Consider the following 11758-nt stretch of genomic DNA (forward strand, 5'->3'; position numbering starts at 1 on the left):
TTTTTTTTTTGAGTAATTCTAAAACCATTCTACAAAAATCTCAGATACCTATCCCCAAAGAAACTAGAGAATGTGCACTGTAAATCCTCCTGCCATACTCTGCCAAAATGAGGATCCTCAGGAGGTTTTACTCTCTGCGTTATTCTACAGTAGGCCACCCAAACACCCACCTTAGAGAAAGACGCCTAAGACTTTTTACCAGGTCTGCAGTCATAATGAGATAGTGAAGAGTCTTCTTCCATATGTTTGCAAACTCAGTCTCCACCTAAGATAGCAAATCCTTGTGGTTTAAAACTGCTGAGCATGTTGTTTGGGTGGCTTAATTCCATTGTCACATTTGCCTTGCAGGTTGTTTTATTTTGGTCTCAAGTAGCACCTGACACACTAGCTTCTCTTCAGTTTAGGGTGGTGTGTGTGAGCTCAAAACTCATAATGGTCCAGGTGATGTTACCCTATTATTTAGGTCAACATGTAACTAAATAATATTGTCTATTGGGTTTAAATATTTTGTGCCTGAATCACACTATCTAGAAACCGTCTCAGAATTCCTAGTTTCATTTTCATAACTGTATTGGTTTTAGTTTAGGTGTTACACTAGAGAAACCTGGTACATAGATATATACGTGTATATTTTTCTTTAAAATAACAAATAGAAATAAAGCAGAATCAGAATAAAAACAATCCGCTTCATTGAAATGTTCTCAAAACCCAGATAATCTGCAAAAATATATGTATTTCATATTCAAAAATAAAAATTCCAACAAAAATGACTTAGAACTTTATCCTGGACATTTATCACTTAACAGAAAAGAGCTTTCCAAAATCAGGAGTGATACAAAAGCTTCGAGATGATACTTTCAAATGTTATCTTCTGATTTCTGGAATGTGAAGAATTTTTCTGATCTGTAGCACCACCTTATGTTCACATTTTTAAAAAGAGTTAGTACTTCAAATCCAAATATCAAAGTTCAGGTTTATATAACACAGTAGTTCAGCATTTTTGAACAATGAACATTAAATTAATTCGTGAACAGCCAATTTGTTTCAAGTAATAAAAGATCAAAATAGCCTAATTATAAAAAGAAAAAATTCTAATTGGTTTTAGAGGTGTAGCTTGGCTCAGCCTCCAGGAAATACAGTCTATTGCTTGCTCATTATAGCAGTTAAAAACAAATAAATATGTGTTAAAGTCTTTCTATGTATTAATGAGAAAGATACATTACCTACTACACGATTGGGCCACAGCATAATCTGTGAAATTATTAAATACATAATAAATTTAATAATAACATTTTACAATCTTGCATGTTAGAAAAATAGGAAATCTCTTTTAGTCAAAATATCTAATTAACTGAGAGTTTGTTCATATTGGTATCTACCTTATTGCTCCTAAAAGTTTTAAAAAGTCATATGTAAACTCAGAACACCCCAAAGAACAATAGTAACCAGTATTCAAAGCAAGAAATCAGGCTTGGAGCCCTTACTTGGTCATTCCCCACCACCTGGGGCCAGTGTAAATAGAAGTGCAAAGCTTCATTGGGTAAATATGATGCAATTGCTTGTGCTCCATTCCCTTTGATCTGCGGTTGACTCAGGGCCAAACTTCCAGGATGACTTTAATTAACTATGCAAGCCTGCATTTCTGCGTTGACATTCCTATTGAATTTATATTTTCCTACACTTGATTCTTTTTATTTTTGTTTTTCTCTCTGTCATGTATACTCCTTATAAGTTTCCTCGAATACTTTTTAGGGCAAGACTTGGGCAGTCGAATTGATAAAATTAAAGTTGATTTGCTTGGCAAATTTGTGATTAACATGGAATGTATTTGGGGGCCTGAAAGATGTCACGTACTTATACTTTTGCCGTCAACATGTTTGAAGAATTATAACAGGAAATGCTAAAAAAAAAAAAAAAAAAAATCTGACTTCTAGGCCTGTTTTATTAGTGAGTGCCTTACTGTGAATTTAAGTTTCATTCATAGAAAATTCAAATATTAAATTTTAACTAGTACTTGTTCACATTTATAACTAATACTTCTGAATAAAAACTGGCCTAATCATACATGAATTTAATAGCAAAACAAAGTTATATGATATCCAGCTTCACTAAATTATTTCATTATGTTTATCTTTTTTAATTAAAAAATTTAATTGTGATAAAATACATATGACATAAACATTCTATCTTATTCAATCTTAAGTGTACATTCAGAGGCATTGAATGTATTCACACTGTGTTACCATGACCACCATCCAACCACAGAACTCTTTTCATCTTGCAAAACTGAAAATCCATTTCATTGCGTTTTCCTTTTAATAATCATTTCACAGATGCCTGCAAAACAATAAGATTAAATCCGTATCCATCTATGCTTTCCGAGGACTGTACAATCTTACTAAACTGTAAGTACCAGTGCCGATTAATTTGACAATTCCACAGTGGTCTGTCAGCCTGACCCATTCCACTCCATACCAACCCTCCTGCCCGCAAAGAGCTGAAGGGCCTCATAATATGGTGGCTACGAGGATTCTGAGTGAGATAGGCTTTAGAGTCCTGACTTCATCATTCACTTAGGTGTGTGAACTTGATCAATTAATTTTCCTTCCTAAGCATTGATTTCCTCTACTATGAAATACAGATTATAACAGTAGCTACCTCAGAGTTGTAAGAAACAAATGAGAAAATGCGTGGGAAGAATTAGGTACACTGTACCTGGCACATAATAAGAACACAATATACATTAGCCACGGTGACAGGAATGATAATTGAATGAACTTAATCAAAATAAGAAAGCCTGGTGATAATTAAAGTCTATGAAGGAGAAAACCCAAAAACTGCCCCAGATATTATTTTTCTACTACTCCTGCTTTTATGAATATATAAATCACTGTAAGTTTAAAAGAGTAAAAGCTTTTTTTTTATTGTGATAAATATACATGGCATAAAATTTACCATTTTAACAATTTTCAGGTGTACAGTTCAGTGGCATTAAGTATATTCACATTGTGCAAACATCACCATCATCCATCTCCGAAACTTTTCCAACTTCCTCGACTAAAACTTGGTACCCATTAAGCAGTAACTCACTATTCCTTCTTCCGCCCAGCCCCTGACAGCCACCATTCTACTTTCTATCTCTATGAAGTTGACTACTGTAGGTATCCCATAAAGGTAGAATCATATACTATTGGCCCTTTTGTGTCAGGTTTATTTTGCATAACACAATGTCTTCAAGGTTCATCCATGTTGCAGCATGTTTCAGAATTTCCTTTCTTTTTAAGGCGAAATAATATTTTATCATATGTATATACCACATTTTATTTATCCACTCATCCACCAATAGATATTTTGGTTATTTCCACCTTTTGGTTATTATGAATCGCACTGCTGTAAACATGGGTACACAAATATTCATTTGAGTCCTTGCTTTCAATTCTTTTGAATATATACCCGGAAGTGCAATTGCTGGGTCTTAAGGTATAGCTATGTCTTTTTGAGGAACTTCCATACTATTGTTCACAGCATTTGTACCATTTGACATCCCTACCAGTGACGTACTAGGGTTTCAGTTCCTCCACATCTTCATCAACTTGTTATTTTCTGGGGGTTTTGTTGTTGTTGTTGTTGTTGTTGTTGTTGTTGTTGTTTAATAACAGCCATCTTACTGGTATCTTATGGTTAAGAGCAAAGCTTCTTAAAATAGGCTTTCTCAAAGTTCCATTTCATTGAGTTTTACCAAGCAGCTGAAACTAACACCTGGAAGAAGTTATTGAATGGAAACACAAGCAAACATCATATGAATAAACAACTCCCTGTATTTCCGTTTCTGCCCCCCTTGCTTTATATTCTAACCCAGGAAACTCACTCTAGTCAGATTCCTAGCTTGCAGCATCAGTTTTGGGGATTGAGTCAAGGCCATCTAATCAATCAGCAAAGTGGTAGAAGGCCACCAGAGACTGAGAGCCTTAACAGTAAGCTTGTTGGCCACATTCTCTTCCCTTTTATCCCATCCTTGCTCTTTTGTGCTATAGCAAATTATCAAAAGTCAATATCGAACTCACTCATCAGGCTTCTGTCGTTCTCTCCAACTCCCTCCCTCCCCTATGACTGTTCAAAACTTAGTAAATAGCTTCTGCTTGGTTTAGTGGTCAATGGAAGTAAAAGGTAGTACAGACCTGGAGAGTAAATTTAAAAGCGTCCCTCATCTCTTCCCATTTTTTTTTTTTTCCAAAAAACTGGAATATTATGTGGGTACTAAAGATGTCATAGACTTCCTGTTTTTCATAGGTAATCATTAGATACCTGCTTTTTTCTCATCCATAAATTTTCATTAGCCCTATAGTCTGCAAGTTCTTCAGCACAGAAAGGTAAGTCAAACATGCCGTTTTCCAACGGCTTACACCTCAGTGTTTCAGGTAGACCCCTGTGTTGCCACCGGGGAGAGGCGTGCCTCTCACTCTCCGGAAGCTTATTGTCTAGGGTAGGGAAAATACCAACATACTCCCAATCGAGAATGATAAAAAAAGGTTACTTAACTAAGTCCTATACCTGTGTCATTCAGGCCAAAACTGCTATTATGATTCAGTGAAAGGAGTCACCATGTCAAGTCCACAGCAGTGAGGAATGGCTCTGAGGAGGACTGGGCTAAGCAGATGAGCGGAGGGGGCAGGGGGTGAATCAAATGTCTTTACCCGGGGAATTTCCATTGGCTTTTAAGGGAGCCCCCTGAGGTTTTTATTCATGGGGAAGAACTGAAGCTATTCTTTATCTCTTCCTTTGCCCATCTGGGCTCCAGGTTTGCAAGGGAGGGAAGGAAGTGGTTGTGTTACAGGGCGTCATCCCTTACTACCCTTAAGCAAAAGTCAACTTGGTGAGGGACAGGGAGTTTCCTGGCAGGAGAAATTTTACAGGCTGTCAACTCTAAGATCTGACAGAGTGAAGAAAAGAGAGAAATCAATGTAGTCCATGTATCAGTAGAAGTGGAATTTCAACAAATACTTATATACAAATCATAGACAGAAAGGAAAAAAAAGAGAAAAGAGATTGGAGTGGGAGACATGGACAGAAACGGTTATAAAACATAATATGTACTGAGTGCTTATGACATGCGTTGCTTCAAATTTTACAACCACCCAAAGAAGTAGGTACTAATATTGACTCCATTTTAGAGATGGGGAAACCGAGGCTTTCAGAAGTTAATTGCTTGCTTAAGTTCAGGCTATAAATAACAAAGTAACCAAGCTAGGAATAAAGCTGTCTGCAGCAGATTCAGAGCAGATTCAGTGAATTGCTGAGATTGCGATAGAAATAAACATGGCGAGAGGAGAGCAACATATTAGAGGAGAGAGTTCGTTCCTTCTGCAGAAGAGTGAGAAGTGAAGTTGGGTGGGTAAGGTGGAGTCAAACTCTAGCGAAGGTACGCAGTGTCCTTTTTTTCCAGAACAGACCCTGCCTGCCTCCCAGGTTCATCTCTTGCCTCTCCCCACAGCCCCTTCGTGGTGGGGCGACATTGAATAACCTGGCGATCCCTCAGCTTGTTACTCTCTTTATACCTCTTGTTTTTGCATAAGCAATTTCTCTATCTAGAATAACTCCTACCCATTCTTTGCTTTGTGAATGACATATGTTCATCCAAGATTCTTTTCATTTATGCCTCCTTTAATAAAGACTTTCTGTTTTCTCATTACTCCATGCTCTGCAGTCCCCGCCCCAGCAAAGGCGGGTGCTTTCTCCTCTGCGATGTCAGAGCAACCATACATTACATACCTCTTGTTTCCCTATGTTGCTGTAATAACCTGTCCACATGCTGTCTTCCCTCTAGACTCAAAGTCCCCCAACCAAAAGGATGATCTACATAGCATAGTGCTCAAAACAATTTGATAATTAAATGACTAGGTGGATGAATAAGTGATTGATTGGTTTATTGACTGATTATGGGGAAATCAAAAACAAAACATAAAAATGCAAATGATAAAGAATTTTTAGAGATCCAAAGACAGAGAAAGGGCATGATGAGAACAGTATAAAAGAAAATTTAAAGTGGATGATTATTGTCTTTCCTCTTTTATTGTAAGACATCAAGAAAACACAAATTTATTGTGGTCATTTCTCCTTTTTCAGGTATCTCAGTCGTAACAGAATAACCTTCTTGAAGCCAGGTGTTTTTGAAGATCTCCACAATCTAGAATGGCTGTATGTTTGATATATGTGGCATTTTATAGTATTAGTTTTGATGGTCTAAAAATATATACATGAATCAATTTTTTCTTCTGCCTGGCAGGATAATTGAAGATAACCACCTCAGTCGAATTTCCCCATTGACATTTTATGGACTAAATTCTCTTATTCTCTTGTAAGTACTAAAATTAAAGCAAATACCTTAATTGAAAGAAAAGACATGAATAAAAATTACTGCTTTAAGTTTAATAATATTAAGTTTCAAATTGTTAAAATCCTAAAAAGGCTTTTCAACTGAAAACCATCTCTTAATTATATTTTATGAGGCTATTTTGTAGTTCTAAGAATTTTCATAAGATCTTGTCTTCTACAATGCCAGCCCATCAAAACTGAATATGGCCTCACTGTCGTATTTTATTGAAATATCCTTAAAGGTATCCATTACTACCCTATATCAATCTTGGTAAAGAAAAATATTATTTATTTAAAATCACCTTCTTTTTACCCTACTATTGAAGTGAACAGGCTTTTTTTCAGTTACTAATATTACTGCTTCCTCCCAATGACAACTATTATTTGTCAAATTTTGTCATTAATGAGCACTTAATATAAAACACTTATAGAAAGAAATTAGAGAAGACAACTAACTTAATAGATTGTCATGTTTTCATAAGAATAATGATAATACCCTGTTTGACTTAAGTTAAAAAAAGAACTATAAAAATGCGACTTCTTAAATTTCTTCTCTTTCTCAGAACATTGATGAATAATGTCCTTACTCGTGTGCCTGATAAACCTCTTTGTCAGCATATGCCAGGACTGCATTGGTTGTAAGTTGCTCTATCTTTTCTTAAAGAAGTCAACTAACTTTTCTAGTTCTGCCGAGTTCATTTGGATATTAGGTTTTTGTAAATGATAATTGTTATTATCATATTACATTTCCTCAAATTACTTTAGCATTTTTATTATTAAATATCCTCATTACCTAAACTAACTCCTCTAAGCTCTCACCAAAATAAAACATCTCAAAAATAAATAAATAAATAACTTCAAGGCAAGAAGGAAGACAGAAGGGGTGTCACCGTATCTATATAACATCCCCCCTTCTCTGCGTTGACTTAGTCATCTATTAATTTGGTACAGAAAGACGAAGTTCATAAATTCTGCATAATGAGAATATATTTAAAATTTATTTTTGAAGTCTAATCACAGTAGAATATGTTTCATGGAATTTGTTACACAGTAGCTTTTTTGTGGTAATAAGTATCATTCTACCTATTCGGAACTTAGTTACCTAGTAAATTTCCCTATTTTAAAATATAAGTAAAAAAGAAGAAATAAATAACCAAAATAACCATTAAAAAGTTTACTCAATAAACAGCATATATAGTGTATGAAAACTTCCTCTGTTTCTCATTTTGTAGGAAATTCTCGAACGTTGTGTTTAATTTCTAAGCTCACAGTAAATTAAAATTGCCATATTAAAAGTGGAAGGTGGGAGGTAGAGTAAGAAACGTTGATTTCAGTAACCGGTGACAACTATCAACCTGAATAAAGCAGGAGTGAGAAATATTATAAAAAGCAGACATAGTATTTCAAAACATACTAGTTTGGAACAATTTAGGGAAAACAGACATCTCAAAAATCATTACTTAGTACACAGGGCACCTAGGTGTAACAGTACAGTGTCCTCATTTGTGACAAGGTAAAGTCATTAAGGAAAGGGCAAATTAAGTTTAATATCTTTTGTTATAATTAAATTTTAGTTCAAACGAATGCATTAACAGTAATTACATGGTCAGTAATCCAAACTTAGTAATAAAGCCAAACTGATTAATAGTTATATAAATGAGCAAATAAAAATTCATCTATTGACACCAGAAGCAAATGATACTAGACATGTATAAGAATAAATTTTTCCTATGCCTTAAAAAATGCAACCATATAGACATTTCCTACAATAAAAATTAAAATGATTAAGATTTTTTACTAAAGAAGTAGACTTTTAAAAATTTTATTACTAAAATTACCATCTTTAAATTTTATCTATCCAAAACAACTCATTCCATATGCATTCCTGATAGGGACAATTATCTCAATTTTAATGCTAGTATTAATAATTTTTGCTTTATTAATGTTTTAAAACAATTGCAATATCTTTACCTTGTATGTAGACTTTTATTTATCAAAATATAAACTAGAAAATCTGATAGATGTGTTAGCAAAAAAAAAAATAATAATAATAACTCTCATTTAGTGGAAAAATGCATATAAAATGAAAAGACATTTGACAGTCCAGGGTAATATGCTTGTAAGATATATGACAGACAACATATTGAAACCTTTAATATAGTTTTTTCAAAGCAATAAAAAAAACTGTAAACACAAGAATAAAAGTAGAGAAATTTCAAAAAGAAGAAGCATAACTAATAAATAAGCATATAAACAGGGCAATAGCCAAAGGCTAACTAAAGATCAAGAGAGTAAAGCAAACTTTTATTTTGAGATGAGACTAAGAAAGTTTATATATAGGCAAAAGAAACTAATATAAAGAATTTGAAAATATAGAAAACAATGAGGATACATTATAGAGCAAGGTACTAGAAGACATGGAAAAGGATGGGAAAATGAAACATAATATACAGAGCAAAGAAAATGAATGAACTAGCCCTATTTCAATCATGGCTCAATTTTAAGAACATACTATGAATTATAAAGAAAAGGTCATGGAAGATATATGTTTCTTCTATAGATGTAAAACATATGTATTTAACAATTACATATATAACAATTATATATACATATATAACAAATATATATGTGTGTATATAGATACATATATATAACAATTCCATTCCAACAATACTGTTCTTAGGCTAAGAAAGCTATGAGATAATATTGCTCTCTCTCTACCAGTAAAACGAACTTTATAATCTACAAAATTATAATTTTCTCAAGTCCATCAGAGTTCCAAGGTGTGACCAGAAGAAGTGGAATATATACATTATCTCATCTTTGGCAGAACACAGGACACAGAACATAGAAATGGAAAATATATATTATCTGACATTTGGCTGTCAAAGTGGATATGAAGAAAACTGCTTAAATTGTAGTAAACTTGTAAAGGTTAAGTGTGGGCTAGTGTAACGTTTTAGAATAACTGAGAAACCAACACTAAGGGAGTCAACAATTTCCAACAGGCTGTTTTCCACTGGCCTCTGCCAGCTACAAGACAAACTGGGGACAGGTAAGGAAACCAGAGAGAGTCCTCCTTAGTGGCACACAGGCACAAAATCCCATCTTCTTCTCTAGACTTCCCTTTTACAAAGCAAAAGCTTTAAGCCACTGGGAGAGGGACAGAAAATCCTCCCACAGCCAGGGACCAGGCATAGGTCCGCTTCCAAAGATATAGAAGCAAAAGCAGTCTGCTCCAGGGAAAGGGGCAGAAAAACCTTTCCAACCCAGGACCTGCACTACGACAGAGCAGTGAGCTCCCTTGGGTTGAAGCTTTTGGGGTAGTGGAAACAGTAATGCTGAGAAAGCCGCATCCCTAAAAGAACAAGAAAAAAAATCCATTGTCAAATTGTAAAGCAATCAGTAGAACCAGACCCAGAGATAACTGGAAATTTAAATACTTATGATTAATAATTAAATGATATAGTGGAAAAGATGGACAATATACATAAACACATGGGATGTGTCAGAAAAGAGATGAAAGCTATTAAAGAAAGTCAAAGAATTACTTCAATAGGCTTAGCAGCAGCTGAACTCAACTGAAGAAAATATCGATGACCTTGAAGATGAGTCAATAAAAAGCTTTCAGTTCGAATCAAGAAGAGGAAAGAGAGTAAAATAAAGACAGAACAGAAAATACAAAAGTTGCACAGTCATATAAAATTGTCTAACAAGTGTGTAAATAAAGTCACAGAAAAAGATGAAGGGGAGAAACACTACAGAGGAATATCTGAAGAGATCATGGTCAAGAAGTTTCCAAAATTAATATAATACAATAAACTAGAAATGTAAGAACTTCAGAAAAACCCAAGCAGAAGTGTAAAAAATATTAGCCAAATAATAGTCAAACCGCTGAAAACCAAAGATAAAGAAAAAAACTTAAGGTAACCAGAGAAAACAGACATATTACATACTGTAAAAATAAGAACTGCAACACTAATTTTTTTTAAAAGAAAGCTGGAGGAACTAGGTTAATATTGGAAAAAATAGACTTCAGAAGGACTAAGGATTATCACCAGGGATAAAGAGGGACATCACATAATGGTGAAAAGGTCAATTCATCAAGAAGACGTAATAATCTTAAGTGAGTAAGCAGTTTCAAAATGAATAAAGTGACAACCATAGAACTATAAAGAAAAATACCAACAAGTCAACAGATGCCATTTAAAACCAACAAATCCACCAATATGAGGATATTTGACATTCCTAAAGTGAACTTTAATAAAAAGCATATAATTGATGAAAATCATATGGTAAGAGAGGAGTAGAAGAGAAGAAAGGAAGACAATGTATACTAATTTCATCATTTCTTATAATAAGTTATAAGTATTCTCTGAGAAAGAAGATACAGTGTATTAGGTAAAGTTTTAATTATTAAGGTAACCAATAGAGTACACAAATCTTTTTAAATATTAAAAGAAATCATATTTTTAAACATATCATTTGTTGAATGTTTTTTGACCTATAAAATCATATAAAAGTATTTTCAAATTAGCAGACTATAATCAGATATATTAGACATGTCAATAAACATAAGTGGGCTAATGTTACCTATTAAAAATATTTTCAGATTGGCTTACAAAGCAAAACATAACTCAGTACTATTTACAAACAATACAACCATAACTAAGTGATTAAGAAATATTAAAAATAAAAGACTAGTCAAAAGTATACATGTCAATGCAAACAAAAAGAAGCAACTATCACATTTTTATCCATGTAGAATTCTGGTCAATTTGCATTAAACAATGCTAAGAAGGACATTTAAATACAATAGTATGAAATTTCCAATAAAGATATTACACTATGAGTATATATGCACCAAATAGATTCATATAACAGCCAAAACAAAAAAAAAAATAGAGCTAGGAATCCAACTCTCTCAGTCCATGAAAGATCAAATAAAACCATAAAAGGATATGGAGAAGTTAACTCATTAAACTCATTAATGAGTTTAATTGATGTATATCAAACTGCAATGTCCCTTTTCAATAGCAGAACTGGTTCATTTGGGACAACAATGTGCAGCTAAAACTCTGTATTCCCAGACTTCCCCTAATCTAGATGTAGCTGTGTGACTAAACACTAACCAATGAGGTGGAAGAAGTGTAGTATGGACCTTCTGGGGAATCACCTTCAAAAGAAAAAGGCAGACCCTTCCTTTTCTTCCTTATCCAGAAAAAAACGGATATGATGGCTGAGCTTTAGTATCATCTTGGACGATGAAGACATGCACATCTGAATGGTGAATGTGAAAGACCTTGGGTGCCTAACAACTTTGTAAAACTACCATACTAGCCCTGGACTGCCTAATTCTAGATTCCTTTTCTTGAAAAAAAAAAAA

At 33.9% G+C, this 11758-nt stretch overlaps 1 protein-coding gene across 1 annotated transcript in view; it reads left to right on the forward strand.

Moving 5' to 3' along the window:
* The window catches only part of RXFP1 (relaxin/insulin like family peptide receptor 1), a 93282-nt gene that overhangs the window by 56037 nt on the left and 25487 nt on the right, over positions 1-11758 (forward strand). Inside the window, 5 exon segments of the mRNA XM_023532713.1 lie at positions 831-885; positions 2334-2405; positions 6124-6195; positions 6284-6355; positions 6936-7010. Of these exon segments, the coding sequence (XP_023388481.1) occupies positions 831-885; positions 2334-2405; positions 6124-6195; positions 6284-6355; positions 6936-7010 (346 nt within the window).

Source organism: Pteropus vampyrus, unplaced genomic scaffold, assembly GCF_000151845.1.
Source record: "Pteropus vampyrus isolate Shadow unplaced genomic scaffold, Pvam_2.0 Scaffold88, whole genome shotgun sequence".
NCBI classification, from domain to species: domain Eukaryota; kingdom Metazoa; phylum Chordata; class Mammalia; order Chiroptera; family Pteropodidae; genus Pteropus; species Pteropus vampyrus.